Source organism: Salmo salar, chromosome 06 (genome assembly GCF_965601325.2).
Source record: "Salmo salar chromosome 06, fSalSal1, whole genome shotgun sequence".
Taxonomy (NCBI): domain Eukaryota; kingdom Metazoa; phylum Chordata; class Actinopteri; order Salmoniformes; family Salmonidae; genus Salmo; species Salmo salar.
This window is the reverse complement of record NC_138296.1, coordinates 86,315,059-86,334,646: the sequence shown is the minus strand read 5'-3', so window position 1 is coordinate 86,334,646 and position 19,588 is coordinate 86,315,059. Positions and strand designations below refer to the sequence as shown.

General features: G+C 41.6%; 1 protein-coding gene and 1 long non-coding RNA gene across 4 annotated transcripts in view; one reads left to right on the top strand and one right to left on the bottom strand.

Moving 5' to 3' along the window:
* Nucleotides 1-19,588, bottom strand: part of LOC106608211 (alpha-(1,6)-fucosyltransferase) — a 216,653-nt gene that overhangs the window by 16,592 nt on the left and 180,473 nt on the right. Inside the window, exon 6 of one of the 2 annotated variants that reach the window (XM_082977040.1) lies at nucleotides 5,962-6,208. In XM_082977040.1, the coding sequence (XP_082833166.1) occupies nucleotides 5,962-6,208 (247 nt within the window). The remainder of the gene's footprint in view (nucleotides 1-5,961; nucleotides 6,209-19,588) is intronic. The other variant, XM_082977041.1, reaches the window with a different exon arrangement.
* LOC145879885 (uncharacterized) lies at nucleotides 6,193-8,910 on the top strand. Of its 2 annotated transcripts, none has more exons than XR_014392744.1 (5): nucleotides 6,193-6,278; nucleotides 7,690-7,743; nucleotides 7,913-7,991; nucleotides 8,201-8,312; nucleotides 8,657-8,910. It is a non-coding gene; the product is annotated as an uncharacterized LOC145879885 (long non-coding RNA). The 2 variants fall into 2 exon arrangements; XR_014392743.1 differs by lacking the exon at nucleotides 6,193-6,278 and adding an exon at nucleotides 6,582-6,911.

The window sequence follows — 19,588 nt, the reverse complement described above, 5'->3', positions numbered from 1 at the left end:
TGAGTAAATAAACGTAATGTGGAAGGACCACCAGAGGGCAGGCTGGGCTCACGGATAGTAGCCCAACAAGGCATGTGAGACAAGGTAACCAGAGTCAATTAAGCACAGCTGACGGTACTAATGAGATATTCTCTTTCCCCTACAAGAGAGAGGATGGAACCAGCAAGAAGAGAGGAAGATAAACTATCTCTGGAGAATGGCTACGGAGAGCGAGGTGCTATCCAAGAAGATCCATTAAGACGGTGACGAATATGTGATTGTTGTTATAGTTTGGAGATAATCGTAATGTGATCCTGTGTCATCTAAAGAAGATGTATGTTGTTCCTTTGGAGATTCTCATTGACTGTGTTGGAGTGTTTATTGTCAGAAATCCCTCAATAGAGAACTGTGTTGAATCAAGAAAACCTACTCTGGACTCGTTTATTCCACCTTTCCACTTTAGAGTGACACCAAATGACTTGGTCCGCTCACAGTAATTTACTCAAAATAGGCAAATACAATACAATAAAGCAAGCCCACATAACGGACCGTATAACATACAAACAATCACTCACAAAAAAACATGGGGGAACAGGGGGTTAAATAATGAACAAGTAATTGGGGAAGTGAAATCAGGTGTGTAAAACAAAGACAAAACAAATGGAAAATGAAAAGTGGATCGGCGATGGCTAGAAGGCTGGTGACGTCAATCGCCGTACGCCGCCCGAAGAAGGAGAGGGATCGACTTCGGCAGAATGGTGACAGTTTTCTATATTTTCAATATTCATAAATTAAATCGTTATTGAAATCAAAATACTCCACTGGATCTATACCATCCAATAGGTTACAGTGAACAAGTGCACACTGGGGGAAAAGGGTACAGAATTGAATTAAAGCCAGACAAATAGTTAGAGTGAAGGAAGGAGAAAGTCATGTCCATTCAAAACAACAATCCTCTTTCCGTTATCCTCTTTCTCTGTCCCTTTTTGTCTGTTTCTCTCTGTTGAAGTTTTATAAAACTCTTTATTTCTCTCTGTTTCTCTTTCAAACTGTCTCCAAATCTTTTTTGTTTCCATCTCCACAATACTCTCTCTGTGTTTCTCTCTCTTCCTCCTCCCTCTTTCAATATTTCTGTCTGACATACTCATTCGTTATCTTGATCTTTCTTCTTCTCTCCCTCTGTCTCTCTCTCCCACTGTCTTTATCCCCACTCCCTCCTGAGTGACAGTTGCTCTTTGGCTGTCCTTCTTTAAATGCCAAGGTGAGCCCATCCACTTCCATGGTACAGGGGCTGGTACCAGCTGCTCCAAGAGGGTGGCCTCTAGATGGGCCCTGGGCACAGTGGGCAGAGAGGAAGGTTGAGTTGGGCTGATTAGGAAGGTCATCCTCTCTGTGCTCCTTATAGCCTTTCCACCTGGGAGACTGGGTGTTAAGCCTCAGTACACAAAGGAGTGGCAAGGGCACATACACGCGCGTGTGCTCACGTGTAGACACACATGGAAGTGGAAGAACACACACACACACACACACATCTTTTTTTGGTCTAATATCATCTCCCAGAAGGGATATGTTTGGCAGACATCCAGTCTTAAACCAGAGAAAATTGTTTTTACAGTTTCTAAAATAAACTGAGACTACCACCACTGGATTCTATGAAGTTGCAACTACAGTGACTCCATTCCAGTGAGACTAATACAACTACAGTGACTCATTCCATTCCAGTGAGACTAATACAACTACAGTGACTCCTTCCATTCCAGTGAGACTAATACAACTACAGTGACTCATTCCATTCCAGTGAGACTAATACAACTACAGTGACTCATTCCATTCCAGTGAGACTAATACAACTACAGTGACTCCTTCCATTCCAGTAAGACTAATACAACAACACACAGCTTTCATAACCCATTGTCAACAGTAGCGGTGCGTGGGTAAAATCACTGGGAAGCAAACAAAAAGTGCCATATTACAACCTAAGTGTTGTGATAATTGCGTTGTTTGCTTCATATACCTTGACACCATGATATATAGGCCTAAAGGCAGAGACAATAAGAGGACACAGTGGCAGAATAAGTTCAACCACACCTTTGTTTTATCACAAAACTGGAAAACAACCTCTGTCCGGTGAAGTCCACAAAGCATATTGCATGTAACAGTTACATGACCTACAGCATGGTCAAGCAAGTTAATGTTTCCCACATTTTCGGAGCACTAAACAACTACTGATTTAGAACCACAGAGAGTTACCACAAGTCGCAAAGAAAACAGGAGCTACCTCCAATATAAGCAACATTTCAACATCATCAAATCACCTACTGTATGCTTAGTCTAGTACACTGACAACTAAAAGATACCATAAACAATTTAGTTCAATCAACGTAAGCTAAATATGATGCGGCTGTCCATGTTTCTGATTTCTCTGTGCGTGTGTGTGTGTGTGTGTGGTGTGTGTGTGTGTTCGTGCAAGTAGAAAAAACGTGTTGACTCACCCTACTTGTAAAGAAACACCAATGCCATCCTCCTCTCTTACATGTTGACGAAACGGTCTATCACTCTGTCATACAGTACACACTTTTATTTGTTGTTGTCCTAGGCTATCTAGCTAAAATGCTTGCTTGCTAGCCTAACTTCCTTTCATGGGCAACGTTAGCTAGTTAACATTAGCCTTCTACATCTAGCTACATATTGAACGTCCATCCTCTCAGGCCAGAGGCACAATGTATTAATTAATGGTTGGATTAGAATAACCGTTATAATCATTTTCCAGTATGAAGAATTAATTGAAACCACAAGTCCAAATCCCTATTTCCATCCATGGCTAATTTAGAAAAGGGACAATTTTAGCTAGCTAGCTAGCCACTGGAGGACAACAACACAACGACAAGCAACAATTGAAGTTGTTTCTGTCAATGACGTATGTTCTCGATGCGATTCGATCGGAGTGATGCCAAAACCAAACTGGCTTCCCTTGACACTTTTTTTTGGTGAGCCAGGACCATTCACAGTTGAGCTCACTCAGTTTAGCTCAATGCTGATTGGCTTTTATTTTAAACTTTTTTTATGAAGGGAGGCCAATTCTCACTAGCTTCCCTTGTATTCAATGGTACGGGTGACAACAATGTCATACTCTTGGGGACCAGACAGCATCAGATAGATGGCCTACACATACAGAGACAAAGGGGCGCTGTTTCGCTCGCTTGGATGATTCTTCGGTGAGATACATTCAGCCTCTTGCGAATTGAAGGAAAATTATGAAACACAGTGAGACTAAATTGATTATTGTATATGTTTATTTGTTTTTTGGGGGAAGACTGTCTTCCCTTGGCATCCATGAATACACGCCACTGATTGTCAAACAAATGATATAATTACTCATTAAAAAATGCCCTTTCAAAAACGAGTAAATGGAATAAAATAATAATAAAGAAAAATTGAAAAGGCAGGGCCTCAGGGCATGTGTACACCATGGAGCGTGAGCTCAATATAAATTGGCAAAAGCATTAAATATTAAACAGAAACATTTTTCCCAAGCTCTTTCTCTTTGCTTATAACATCATTGGTAGGTTTTGCAGGACGGAGAGGGGGGGGGGGGGGGTTCGAAGCCTACACATCTTGCCACAATTGCACAGTTAAGCACTCCTTCCCCCTCCCAGAGCTTCCTGTCAAGGACACAAAGAGTCCAAATTTTAACTCAACCTCTGCAATCTGCAAATTGATGCTGCAACAACTTAACATGTTTACTTAACTTCTAGCTAATTCACAGTTTGAGGCAGGAAGGGAGACGAGGTTTCACCCAGAATGCATCTTTCTATTAGTGCCTCAGCTCCTAATGGGTCCAGCTCAGACGAGCTGTGAACCAGTGAAATGAACTCACTACACAAAGAGCAAGCAGGGGCAATCGGTAGGAAGGCAAGGCGGTCACGCAAGATGGAAAAGAAGATGAGAACAGCAAGATAAATAGGAAAAGAAAGCCTAAGATAGTTGCACCCAGAGGCAGAGGGGTGTATGCGTGTGTGTATGTGAGTGCTGGGGAGGTGGGGGGACAAGGAAGCTGAAGAGTATTAAAGGAAAGAGAAAAAATTGCTAGCCTAGAATAAATGTATGAAACAGAATATTGCTTGCTACTCTAAATGTCTTGACAACCAGTCTGAACCCCTATCACTTCCCTGGTGCTGAGACGATGTCTATGGGTGGACCAGTCAGCAGTGGTCAATGTTTGGTTGGATGGAGCGTTCAGTGTGTGGGTGAAACTGTCAGGTTTTGCCGTGCATATGACTAAAACAGCAACATTGTCTCACGTCAGATGGCTTCACCCCTCCGTGACTCTCGTTCCTCAACCGATCTGTCTTGTGAACGTGGAACTCGTATTCAAATTTGAATACTGAGTATCCGCCATTCAAAAAATGGAAACATAGTTCCTACTTTTTGATATCACTGCACTAAATTATTACAAACTAACTAGCTAAATTATTACAAATGTTGTGACAGTGATTTAATAGTTTTCAATTAAAAAAATATATTTGAAAGCTATCGCCTGCACAAATTCTGTTTACAGACGATGTTTGCCAGTGCAGTGACTCAATCAGCTGTGTAGCTAACTGTTGCAGCTAGCCAGCTTACTGACATAGCTAGCTAGCTAGCTAGCTAGTTATGTAGCTCTGATTTCACTAACATAAAAGCTTGCTTAGCCAGTTTAAATTACCCTGAAGTTCAGAGAAACTGACTGTACAAGGCACTTAACCCTTATTTGCTCCAGGGGTGCCGTACTACTATGGCTGACCCTGTAAAACAACACATTTCACTGCAACTATCCGGTGTGTGTGACAATAAAACATGTCATTTTTATTCTGAAATCAGTCCGTAGATCAGCATGTTTCTCTGCGATCGTATTGTTGGGTCAGCTGAGCGCAGCAGCTGATTCGGGAGGCTACTGCAATGACTCGTGGCAGAACAACAGCTGCTTCATGAAAACTCATAGTAAGCATTAGCACTACTAGCTACAGTAGCTTACTAGCTAGCTTTTGTTGGAAGATTCAACATGGTGTGTGCAGCGCTAAGTAGGTAGATGGTTTGTTAGCAGCATTGTTTCAGTCAAAGATGATTTCAGTGACTGGCTCAGCTGTTGGACAAATCCATGATAGCTTTTGTGCCCATAACTTAAGAAATACTGCTCATTGAAGCACAACAATCCTTAGCTAGGTGTAAAATGGGGCGACTTCCTCACCAAAAAAAACATAAACATTATTGACATGTTTATTGTTTTAGCTTAGATTAATCAGACAGTTTTGAGGCAGAAATCGGGTTCAGCAGATGATGTTAGCTACTGTAGGTAATATGTTTTAATGTTGCGGCAGCCCATGTAGTCAGATTAATCAAATAAGTTTGATTTGATTACTTTTGATCTATCCCATGACCCTTTGCAAGATACGAGACAGATCAGTTCAGGAAGAATCGATGTGCTATCTGACGTAAGACAATGGATGTAAGGATCACTGTCTAGGACAGGCCTGGGCAACTCCAGTCCTCGGGGGCCTGATTGGTGTCACACTTTTGCCCCAGCCCCAGCTGACACACCTGACTCCAATAATCAACTAATCATGATTTTCAGTTAAAAATGCAATTAGTTTAAATCAAGTGTGTTTGCTAGGGATGGGGGGAAAGTGGACACCAATCAGGCCTCCCGAGGACTGGAATTGCCCAGGCCTGGTCTAGGAGGTATAGATAGTGGTCACCAAAGCCATGTATTTAGAGAGTTGGGACAACTTTTATAATTGTGAATATTGTTCTAATAAAAAAAAATCAGTTACATAGCATTATTTAAATATTCCTGATGTAATATTAATGGGGCGCTAACATGGCTGCCATAGAATGTTTTAGTGTCATGTAAATGCATCATAATGCAGAAACCTCAATAGCCCAACCATGGATATAGAACTGGGCCCAACTCTCTAAATACATAACTCACCAGACAGTGCTCACCGTGCCTACCTGACCAGTGCCCTGTAGACACCCCGGTACGGTCAGTACAGGAGTTGCTGACGGGGTGGAAGACGGTCTCCCAGCCGCCCGTGGCGTAGCGCCAGTTGTGGGACTCCAGGATGAGGGTGCGCTGTGTGCCATAGGCGATCATGAAACAGTAGACCACGTGGTGCAGCTGACAGCCGTAGCCACAGCCCTTGTTGATGTTACACACCAGCTTCCTGGCCTTACTGCAGTCTTGGGGGTTCTGGTTAGGCGGGAGGAAAGAGAGATACATAATACAACATTTGTAATGTCTTTATTCTTTTGGAACTTATGTGAGTGTAATGTTTACTGTTCATTTTTATTGTTTATTTCACTTTTGTATATTATCTACTTCACTTGCTTTGGCAATGTTAACATATGTTTCCCATGCCAATAAAGCCCCTTGAATTGAATTTGAGAGAGAGAGCGTTGACAGTTTACTGTCCCACCTTTAAATCATGGCAGTTCACCATGCCACCTTACAATCAACGAGGTGACAGCACCTTTAAATCAAGATGAGACACCATGCCACCTTTAAATCACAATATGACACAATGCCAACTTTAAAGGCCATGTTTCACTTTTTTTTTCAAACCAAACAATAATGAGTAGTGCATATATGTATGAATCTGAAATGCCACTTTTTTTTTCAATCTGACGCTGTAAATTGGAGATATAATCGATAATATACTTCTGGCTGCATGCGCACCATAAAAATATGAAATATAATACTGTCCAAGCTTGATGTAGATTCAGTTGAATACTTTTGGAACATTTAGCCATTGACTGCACCAGATGGCTGTGTGCTAGTGGGTTACTTTAGACTACAGCCATAACGTTTTGAACCTAAAAGACTTATGGATCGGAGTAAGCAAGGAGTCGGTAGAGGTTGCCTGAAGTAATGTCTAGTTGGTCAGAAAAGTATGGTAAGTTACAGAGTGAGTGTCTTTGATAACTGCTAGTTGGTTAGCTAGCTAGCTAAGTGTAAAACACAGCTAGCCAGCGTTTTACACTACACTTAGCTAGTTAGCTACATAATTAACTAACTGCAATTACCATAAACCATTATCTAGCTAGCTACAGTAGCTAAATATGTCAGATGTAAGCAGGATCGTGGCATGTCAGAAACAATTCATGTTGGCTAGTTAGCTCCCGTTAGCTAGCGAGCTAATGCCTAGAGATGTAGGTGAAGCCTACTTTCTGAATTAAGCGATAGAGTCAATACTTCTGAAATTAATAGGGTTGTCATTTAACTAGCTTGCTAGCTACCCAGGCTTATCACCTTATTTGAATCATTTTGGCTCTAAAATTTGCCCGGCCTCACAGGCTGCATCTAGCTAAGCTAGCAGCTAACTATAGTCAAATAAGGAGCATGTTGTTGTTGATGTCGAGATTGCAAGTGTTAGTGAAATGATACTGTACGTGATGCCATAATATAAATATTAGCTAGAAATTCACATGGGTGCCATGTAATTTGTCGTAAGCATTATCACAACATGGCATGTATATATTTTTTTATCACTCTGTTGGGTTTCCACTAGTTACCACATCCACAAAGTCAAAAAGCCAAATCGTAAAAATTCGTTATAAGTGGGGTTAGGATTAGGTTTTAAAATCCGATTTTAAGAAGATAAATTGTAGAAATAGGATGTATAACATTGTGGCTGTGGTAACTAGTGCTGACCAATCTGTTGTCATTTACAGGCATGAATCATGTATCCAGGTTGAGGCTTGCTATCAGCAGGAACATGGAGCACTGTATGTCATGATATTCTTTTTTCCTTTAAATGCATTATACAATTTCAAGGTAACTCCCTGTTAGAGAGACTGCGATTAGAGTTTTGGGCAGGAAGCCCTTGGTCAGGGGTAGGTCAGGGTGAGGGCTCTCTTTAAAGCACACTCACTACCTCTATCCATCTCTTTCCAGGGGCTACAGAAACAGGCTGGTCCAAGGATCTCCAGAGCCTTCTAACCAACTACCTGTGATCTCTCCAGAGCACAGAGAAGTAAGCTCCACTCATAGTAGTATAGCTGATGCACTGTGTAAACCTTCACTGTGGCAGTCTACTTGTGTGATGCTAGCATATTATCAAGGGCAAATGGTTGGATTGGATTGGATTTACTGTACTCACTCCAACTCATGCTCTCTCTCCCCCTGTAAAAGTCTTTCAGACTTTTATCAAAACTAACATGTGTCCATCCCCCTTTCGTCTAGGTGAGTCTGCTGGGCTATGGAGCTCAACAGACCTGTCATCAACAGACCTGCTATCAACAGACCTGCCACCCTGTTGCCAGCTATCCTCAGACTTTCAACGGCCACATATTGAGTAAGAACAAATGCTATAGTTTTGTATAAACAATAATTTACAATTACAAAACAATAACTTTTTCATAGCATGTTTGATGTTGGTTTTTAAATTTGTATTAACGGATGTAAACATCCAGACAAATACACATATTATTTAAAAGATCTAAAATAAGTCATGTCCAGAGTGAATACATTTAGGTGTCTCAGCTAAAATATATATCCCTGACAAGATTAAAGAATGGGACAAAGTGACAAGTCGGTATTTGCATCCGTAGCAGTTTGTATGAATTTGAGTGGTTACATACTATACATGTTGACAGAATGACTGTGAGACTGAAAGAGAGACTGTTGCTGTGTTCCTAGGTAAGGCCCTTGCTTCTGGAACCACTGAAGACACAAGTATTCAGTCAGAAAGCTTGAAGAAGATGTGTGCCACTATCCAAGCCCAGGTCACAGCATGCAGTGGCCTGTTAGGGAGATGACATGCATTATGTACCTTTCATCACCAAAGCCATGTTCACTGCACATGTTGCTGAACAATTCAACTATTTTATTAGTGTCATTGACATGAAAATGCACAGACAAATGTTCAGTTAATAAACATTGACTGTAATATCTCTAGAGTCCTGTGATGAAAGACTGCTGTGAAAGGTATTGGGCAACAGCTTTTTTCCCTGGCCCGTATTCACAAAGCGTATCATTCATTGTGATATAAAAGGCAAACTGATCCTAAAATCAGTTCTCCTACTCTGAGATGCTTTGTGTATACGAGCCCTGTTATGTCTGCATGCTGCTTTCTAATTCAACAATAACAAAAACATGAATAAGAATTATCCTAGTCAGTCAGTAATTAAGTTACTAATGAAACAGTAATGTAAATGTGCACGAGCCTATTCAACCTTCTTCAGTCACCAGTGCATTAATAAACAGTCAGGGGAACAAAGTAGTTTGACAACAAGTGTTCACAATAGTCAGCATTATAGCTAGCAAATATATAGTTGTTATTTTCTGGAAACCTATCTACAGTCCACTTAGCTAGCTAAGGTGGTGAACTCAGACTGGTGGTGAGAGTTAGGAAACGTTATCTACATTTCCCCCAGACGTTTCAATCTAGCTACATAGCTAATGGCATTTTTTATCAACTTTCTCAATCAGAGGGATAGCTTAGCAAATATAGCTAGCTATTTGTTTTTCCCCTCGCATCTAAAGCTGCCTGATACAGATTGCCAGTTGTTAGTAAAGTAGGATGAATAAGTCAGAAGCCGTCTAGCAATACCATGTTTATCCCTTTCACCAACAAAAATCATGTCCACGTATAAAAGAGACAATTACAGATCATGTTAGTTTTATTCTAGGATTTCAGGCCGAGGAGTAATAAGTAATTGTTTGTCGAACCGGCGTCTTCACCAAATGTCGTCATCAGTCAGCTCCAGAGTCTTCACCTGAACAAACTCTTAAATGTAAGTTTGAGCTGCGATGCAAATATTTCACTCATTAGGTTGTCAAAGCTGTATATGTTTGGTGGTTAACAAGGCTGAAAGGGCATCTGGCAAGCGCTAACATATCACAATGCTTGTCTGTTTAAAACCTAGAGGAGAGCTAACGTTCCTTAAAACCTGTTGGGGCTCGGGGGCAGTATTGAGACATTTTGAAAAAAATGTGCCCATTTTTAACTGCCTCCTACACCAACTCAGAAGCTAGGATATGCATATTATTAACACATTCGGATAGAAAACACTCTGAATTTTCTAAAACAGTTTGAATGGTGTCTGTAAGTATAACAAAACTCATATTGCAGGCAAAAACCTGTGAAAAATAGATCCAAAAAAAATGTGAATTTTGTGACTGTACTATTTAGTGTCATTGTTTTATAGATACCATAGTGAGAAAGGATTCATTTCGCAACACCTACGGCTTCCACTAGATGTCAACGATCTTTATAAAGTTGTTTGAAGCGTCTATGATAAACAGAGAGCAAATTAGAATCCAAGGAAGTTGACATGTCATCACTTCATTTTTTTGCGCCTGCGCATAAATCTGAGAAGCGTGAGTTTGTCATTATTGTAAATCTAGACATAGGATAGGTTGTGTGAAAATATTACTGATGTTTAACGTTAAAAATGGACCAAAAGATTAATGCTAAACAACATTTGACATGTTTGAACGAACGTAAATAGATTATTTACTAGGTTTTTTTAGCTTTTCGGCGTGATTTTACACTCCCCCCACGACGTTTTGTGGGAGCATAATGAACGCTAAGTACTTGGTGTTATTTGGACATAAATTATGAACTTTGTCAAAAGAAACCACATTTGTTCCGGACCTGGGATGCCTTCCGGACCTGGGATGCCTGCCTTCTGATGGAGATAATCAAAGGTAAGGGGATATTTACAATGTTATTATCGATTTTAGATGATGCTAACTGTATAGCATAGCTTATTGTTCTTAGCATAGCACCCCGTTTATTGCAAAATGTGATTTCCCAGTAAAGTTATTTTGAGATCTGGCCATTCGGTAGCAATTACGAGATGAGAATATATTATTCTTTGAATGACAATATTATAATTTACCAATGTTTTCGAATAGTAATTTTGTTATGTTCACCGGAAGCATTTCAGAGAAGAAAAAAATCTGAATTTCACGCTACTGTAAAATGCTGTTTTTGGATATAAATATGAACTTGATGGAACAAAAAATGCATGTATTGTATAACATAATGTCCTAGGAGTGTCATCTGATGGAGATTGACAAAGGTTAGTACATAATTCTAGCTGGTTTCTGCTTTTGGTGACGCCTGACCTTGAATTGAAAATGGATGTTTGTACTTTTGTGGCTATGTACTGTCCTAACATAATCTAACTTTATGCTTTTGCCGTAAAGCCTCTTTGAAAATCGAACAATGTGGTTAGATTAAGGAGATGTTTATCTTTTAAATTGTGTAAAATAGTTGATTGTTTGAGAAATTGAAATTATTAGATTTTTGATGTTTTGAATTTCCAGCCTTGTTAGCAATCCCGACTCGGGGTTCATTGCTAACCTGTAGCCCCAACAGGTTAATGTTCAAAACGTACTAGCGTCGACGTTCAATAATAAGTGTTCAATAATAACGTGAACAACAAAATGAACAAACAAGCCACTTTGAGGAATCGGTTTGTGTGCGTGTGTGCGTGCAAATGCGTATGTGCGTGCGTGCCTGCATGCATGTGTGTGTTTGTGAAATTTTGCTCCTGTATTATTCGCATTAGCCCCATAGGTATAACAATTACAGTTGATATACATGCTAATAATCTGGTGTGTTGTCTCGAGTCTCGACAACAAAGACTTGAAAGGGAGCTTTACACCAGCGAGCCCCAGAGCGCCTCTTTCAGAGCATGGCGTTAAATGAGAACGACAAACAACCATAAGAGTACAAGCTCTGAACTACTTTGGGTCCTTTTAAAATGCTAGGTTAATGCAATACAGAAGTGCTAGCAGACAGAGTTTAATGGTAATTATAGGGCAGGTGGAATACAAAAAAAGGCTCCCACTTACTACAATAGTTTAAGTAGTCCTTCAAAAGCCGTAGTAGACTGAAATACAGTAGATTGAAAATGTGTGTGTGTGATTTTGTGTGTGTGTGTGTCAGTGTGTGAAAGAGAGATGGGGAGAGAGAGACAGGGCGGGAGAGAGAGAGACGGGGGCGGGAGAGAGAGAGACGGGGGAGGGAGAGAGAGAGACGGGGGAGGGAGAGAGAGAGACGGGGGGGAGAGAGAGACGGGGCGGGAGAGAGAGACGGGGCGGGAGAGAGAGAGAGATGGGGATAGAGAGAGACAGGGAGAGACAGAGGGGGAGAGAGAGACAGAGGGAGAGAGAAAGGGGAGGAGGGAGAGAGAGACTAATCTACTGCATGACCTATACTCAGCTGGTTCAGAACTGATGAGGCACTGTAAACAAAAAAAAGTAGAAGGCTGACATTGGAGGGGGTACTGTGTGTGCGTGTGCGGCTCTGAAGTATGTGTGTGAGTAATGAATTAGGGATGGCGGCCGGTGGAGCTGTTTGATCCCTCAGCGATGGTGACAGCAGCTGTTAGCCATGGCGTCTCCATCAAGCCACACTCATTCTGGCTGTCTTCATCAAACACCAAGGCTCATTAATGCTGCAAGGCCCAGCAACGCACAGCCCCACCTCAGACCCACTGCACCCAAACTGGGGAAGGTAGGATGGCTGAGGGGGGACTCCTGGGGGTCTGGCGGTGGAAGTATGAATATAATCAAATCCAATTTGACACATGCTTCGTAAACAACAGGTGTAGACTAACAGTGAAATGCTTACTTACAGGCCCTTCCCAGCAACGCAGAGAGAAAGAAGGGTGACTTGGCAACAAGACAGATAATAAACTGGATTTGCCATGTGGTAGCAGAGAGAACAGTTGATGACTTGGGTGGTTGGAGTTTTTGACAATTTTTAGGGCTTTCCACTGACACCGCCTGGTATAAAGGTCCTGGATGGCAGGGAGCTCGGCTCCAGTGATGTGCTGGGCCGTACTCACCTTCTGTAGTGCCTACGAAGCAGCAAGAGGAACTGCCCCTCCCTACATTCAAGCTATGCTCAAACCCTAACATCCCAACCCGAGCTCTTCGCCCTGCCACCTCGGGTCTCTTTGCCCTTCCATCCCTACGGCAGGGCAGTTCCCACTCAGCCCAAGCTCTTCCCTGTCCTGGCACCCCAATGGTGGAAAGTAATTCTGGGAAAGTAATTCTGCTTTGAAAGTTGATCAACTTGTAAACTCACTTTTGAGAAAATCACCTTTGAATGTTTTGCTATCTAGTGAAGAGCTCTTCTTTGTGTAAACCCATTCAACATCTATCACACCCTCACCCAAAGCTTTATCCCCACCAATTCGTTTCGCTCTCAAAGCGCACACTTGATGCTCTAGCCGATGATTTGCTTACCTCTGGATAACATGAAAACAGCCTAACTAGCTCTGCTGGCAACAATTTCATTATGCTTTTTTGCAGACGTTCACTGACCTCAGAAATATTCAACGGGTGTTGTACATACGTAACGTTAGCTAACGAGCAAGCCAACGTTAGCTAGTTAAACAATAAACGATGCCAACAATGGCACAGTGCTGGGAGCTAACCAACCATGTTCAATGTTAGCTAGCTAACATTAGGCTCTAACTAGAACAGCACACGGCTCTGGGAAACTAATAATAACGTCAGCTAGGGAGCCAGCCAGCTAGCAGTACACTTTAGCTTAAGACATATAGCTTGCTAGCTAGGTAAACAATGTACCTAGCTAGTTAAACAAAATGTAAGTTCACACACTTCACATAACGTTAGCTAACGAGCCAACCAGCTAACGTTAGCTAGTTAAACAACAATGCCACAGTGATGCCACAGTAACCAACCATGTTCAATTTTAGTTAGCTAACATTAGGTTCTAACTAGAACAGCATACCGCTCTGGGAAAGAAAGAATAACATACATGAAGCGCACATTCCAGCATTTGCTGTATGATTGATGAGAAAGTCCATATTGCAAATGTACGGTCCCTTACTAGACGTCCGCGAATGTTTGTAAAATTGGCGGATGGCGGCGGGCCGTGCACCGGGGCCAGATCTTCCGGGAAGTCATCGAACGAAGTCTCTCGGACGTTCGGTTTCCGTTTAATAAAATGTTCAAATTTTGGTCATTTTTCACCTGTCCCGGAAAATACCAGCAGAGGGCGAATGGATCATATTGCAAATGTACAAAACATCACCAATCACGACATGGCCTTTTCTCCTAAATGGAAAATACTTTGAATACGAAACTTGGCGTACATAGGTTTGGCATTATGGGCAGTTGGCCCCGAACAAGACGGAGTCGAGGCCTCAACGCTTTTTGAGTTAAGGCCATTTTTCTGGGATTAAAAGTCCAAAAATGAAAATAGAGCGCTAATTTGACCGCTTCACGTCAAAGTACATGAGCCTACGGTGTCAGGAAAAAAAGAACCAGACATTTATCTATCGTCATTTAAGAGAAATCGTACAATGTACAATTGGTGATGTTCAAAAAAGTTACAGATCCAGTTGCAGGGTGTTCAGATGAATCCGTTAAGGCGGGTTTCGGAGCTCGGCGAGATTTCTGTGATTTTCTGAAATCACACAAACTCATTCAACCCTCTGTAAATAAGTCAGTTCTTAACGTAAAGACTTAAAACTCAATATTCTATAAGACCCTAACCCAAGGAGGATATGTGTTCACTGTCAGCTTCCTGTGTCAACCAGAAGTGCCTTAAAATGGTGTCATAAGGGCTGTTTCGAAGGGTTAACCTCTATGGGCTAGGCGGGACGAATTCGTCCCACCTACGTAACAGCCACTTGAAGCCTGTGGCGCGATTTTCAAAACCTTAAAAATCCTATTACTTCAATTTCTCAAACATATGACTATTTTACAGCTATTTAAAGACAAGACTCTCGTTAATCTAACCACACTGTCCGATTTCAAAAAGGCTTTACAACGAAAGCAAAACATTAGATTATGTCAGCAGAGTACCAAGCCAGAAATAATCAGACACCCATTTTTCAAGCTAGCATATAATGTCACAAAAACCCAGAAGACAGCTAAATGCAGCACTCACCTTTGATGATCTTCATCAGATGACAACCCTAGGACATTATGTTATACAATACATGCATGTTTTGTTCAATCAAGTTCATATTTATATCAAAAACCAGCTTTTTACATTAGCATGTGACGTTCAGAACTAGCATACCCCCCGCAAACTTCCGGGGAATTCGCTAACATTTTACTAAATTACTCACGATAAACGTTCACAAAAAGCATAACAATTATTTTAAGAATTATAGATACAGACCTCCTCTATGCACTCGATATGTCCGATTTTAAAATAGCTTTTTGGTGAAAGCACATTTTGCAATATTCCAAGTACATAGCCCAGGCATCACGGGCTAGCTATTTAGACACCCGGCAAGTTTAGCACTCACCATAATCATATTTACTATTATAAAAGTTTGATTACCTTTTGTTGTCTTCGTCAGAATGCACTCCCAGGACTGCTACTTCAATAACAAATGTTGGTTTGGTCCAAAATAATCCATCGTTATATCCGAATAGCGGCGTTTTGTTCGTGCGTTCCAGACACTATCCGAAATGGTAAAGAAGGGTCGTGCGCATGGCGCAATTCGTGACAAAAAAAATTCTAAATATTCCATTACCGTACTTCGAGGCATGTCAACCGCTGTTTAAAATCAATTTTTATGCCATTTTTCTCGTAGAAAAGCGATAATATTCCGACCGGGAATCTCCTTTTCGGCAAACAGAGGAAAAAATCACAAAGACGGGGGCGGTCAGGTCACGCGCCTAAACCCAGAGTTCCTTGATCGGCCACTTGAGAAAGGCGATAATGTGTTTCAGCCTGGGGCTGGGATGACGACATTCAGGTTTTTCCCGGGCTCTGAGCGCCTATGGACGACGTAGGAAGTGTCACGTTAGAGCAGAGATCCTTAGTAAAAGATAGAGATGGCAAAGAAGTTCCAGAAATGGTCAGACAGGCCACTTCCTTTAAAGGAATCTCTCAGGTTTTGACCTGCCATTTGAGTTCTGTTATACTCACAGACACCATTCAAACAGTTTTAGAAACTTTAGGGTGTTTTCTATCCATATGTAATAAGTATATGCATATTCTAGTTACTGGGTAGGAGTGGTAACCAGATTAAATCGGGTACGTTTTTTATCCAGCCGTGTCAATACTGCCCCCTAGCCCTAACAGGTTAACCTCTATGGGACCGGCGGGACGAATTCGTCCCACCTACGTAACATCCACTGCCAGCCTGTGGCGCGATTTTCAAAATCTTCAAAATCCTATTACTTCAATTTCTCAAACATATGACTATTTTACAGCCATTTAAAGATAAGACTCTCGTTAATCTAACCACACTGTCCGATTTCAAAAAGGCTTTACAACGAAAGCAAAACATTAGATTATGTCAGCAGAGTACCAAGCCAGAAATAATCAGACACCCATTTTTCAAGCCAGCATATAATGTCACCAAAACCCAGAAGACAGCTAAATGCAGCACTCACCTTTGATGATCTTCATCAGATGACAACCCTAGGACATTATGTTATACAATACATGCATGTTTTGTTCAATCAAGTTCATATTTATATCAAAAACCAGCTTTTTACATTAGCATGTGACGTTCAGAACTAGCATACCCCCCGCAAACTTACGGGGAATTCGCTAACATTTTACTAAATTACTCACGATAAACGTTCACAAAAAGCATAACAATTATTTTAAGAATTATAGATACAGACCTCCTCTATGCACTCGATATGTCCGATTTTAAAATAGCTTTTTGGTGAAAGCACATTTTGCAATATTCTAAGTATATAGCCCAGGCATCACGGGCTCGCTATTTAGACACCCGGCAAGTTTAGCACTCACCATAATCATATTTACTATTATAAAAATGTCATTACCTTTTGTTGTCTTCGTCAGAATGCACACCCAGGACGTCTACTTCAATAACAAATGTTGGTTTGGTCCAAAATAATCCATCGTTATATCCGAATAGCGGCGTTTTGTTCGTGCGTTCCAGACACTATCCGAAATAGTAAAGAAGTGTCGCGCGCTTGGCGCAATTCCTGACAATAAAATTCAAAGTATTCAATTGCCGTACGTCGAAGCATGTCAACCGCTGTTTAAAATCAATTTTTACGTCATTTTTCTCGTAGAAAAGCGGTAAAATTCCGACAGGGAATCTCCTTTTCGGCAAACAGAGGAAAAAATCCCAAAGGCGGGGGCGGTCGGGGTCACGCGCATAAGCTAGTGTCTCTTGATGGGCCACTTGAGAAAGGCGATAATGTGTTTCAGCCTGGGGCTGGAATGACGACATTCTCTTTTTTCCCGGGCTATGAGAGCCTATGGACGACGTGGGAAGTGTCACGTTAGAGCAGAGATCCTTAGTAAATGATAGAGATGGCAAAGAAGTTCCAGAAATGGTCAGACAGGCCACTTCCTGTAAAGGAATCTCTCAGGTTTTGACCTGCCATTTGAGTTCTGTTATACTCACAGACACCATTCAAACAGTTTTAGAAAATTTAGGGTGTTTTCTATCCATATGTAATAAGTATATGCATATTCTAGTTACTGAGTAGGAGTGGTAACCAGATTAAATCGGGTATGTTTTTTATCCAGCCGTGTCAATGCTGCCCCCTAGCCCTAACAGGTTAAAGAGGTCAGATCTTTCCACAACTTCATATGTGTGACTAGGCAACCCTCATGAACTGTAAACCAGTCATTTATCCCATCAGATGTCAAAGAAAAGCTCTCTCTCACACACACACACACACACACACACACAGCAAGGATGGAGTGACACAATGCGGTGCTTAAAGACACACAGAGCCTGCAATGTCATTACCATTATCTCTAGGCTTTGCCGAGTTCAACGAGATGCCCCGCTTCACCGTAGCTCATTCGGTCTGCGCGCAGCGACCTTGAAAAAAAGTAGGCCCAAAATGAAGCCTGGATCTAAATTTCAAGTGCTTTTGGGTGACAGCGAGAGAACCGTTAGGGTTAGAAGCACAATTCGACCTCAGGAACGTTCCTGAGCTCCTCCCGATCTGTGCGAGCCTAACCTTGACTGTGTAGCATTAACCCTTAACAGTGAAAAGAAGGTGTTTACATCAAACAGTTTGCAATGACTTCTCTCCCCATAGGAATACATTGCCTATTCCCCTTAATTCAACCTGAAGCCTATGTGGGTTATGAATGCCTTATGAACCTGTCTTCGATGACAATCCATCAGGCTACTGTGAGGTCTACCTGTGTCGATTCTAAGCTTCCTGAAGCAACCGGAAGTTGTTAAAAAACACCCTAAAGGTGTTTTGATATATCCAACCTGCAGATTGTGAAAATCACTCAATTCAGACTTAAAGACTTAAAACTCAGGATTCTGTAAAAGCCTACCCCAATGACAACGTGTCGATTCTAAGCTTCCTGTGCCAACCGGAAGTGCCTTAAATTGGGGTCACAGTAGCTGTTTTGAAGGGTTAAAAAAGTCACATCTTTCCAAAACTTCATATGTGTGTCTAGGTAACCCTCATGAACTGTAAATCAGTCATTTATCCCATCAGATTTCAAAGAAAAACTCACACACACACACAGCTAGGACGGAATTACACAGTGTGGGGCTTAGAGGCACACAGAGCCCGCAATAGTTACCTTTGTTCGAACTCTCAAAGAACCGTCAGACCTAGAGCTCTGAAACTTTAGAAACCTGTTCTAGAGCTCAAGTTGATAGTGCACGGTGAGTTATGTGGCTCTAGAAGGTTCTCAGACCGAGAAATAGCCTCGTACATTTGCAATATCTTCAATTCATTTTGACCATCACGAAAATGACGACATTTAGAAATGTCCCAGAGTCGCAAGGCTAGGTCCATTAAAACCGCCTCGGCCCGTAGAAATGGACCCCAACGTTTCTGTCCGATAGCTCATTCAAGGACCCCGTAGCAACGCCCTGAAAAAGTGGATTTTCAGCACCAATTAACCTGTTAGGGCTAGGGGGCAGCATTGACACGGCTGGATAAAAAACATACCCGATTTAATCTGGTTACCACTCCTACTCAGTAACTAGAATATGCATATACTTATTACATATGGATAGAAAACACCCTAAATTTTCTAAAACTGTTTGAATGGTGTCTGTGAGTATAACAGAACTCAAATGGCAGGTCAAAACCTGAGAGATTCCTTTACAGGAAGTGGCCTGTCTGACCATTTGTTGAACTTCTTTTCCATCTCTATCATTTACTAAGGATCTCTGCTCTAACGTGACACTTCCCACGTCTTCCATAGGCTCTCAGAGCCCGGGAAAAAACAGAATGTCGTCATTCCAGCCCCAGGCTGAAACACATTATCGCCTTTCTCAAGTGGCCCATCAAGAGACACTAGCTTATGCGCGTGACCCCGACCGCCCCCGCCTTTGGGATTTTTTCCTCTGTTTGCCGAAAAGGAGATTCCCTGTCGGAATATTATCGCTTTTCTACGAGAAAAATGACGTAAAAATTGATTTTAAACAGCGGTTGACATGCTTCGACGTACGGTAATGGAATACTTTGAATTTTATTGTCAGGAATTGCGCCAAGCGCGTGACACTTCTTTACTATTTCGGATAGTGTCTGGAACGCACGAACAAAACGCCGCTATTCGGATATAACGATGGATTATTTTGGACCAAACCAACATTTGTTATTGAAGTAGCAGTCCTGGGTGTGTATTCTGACGAAGACAACAAA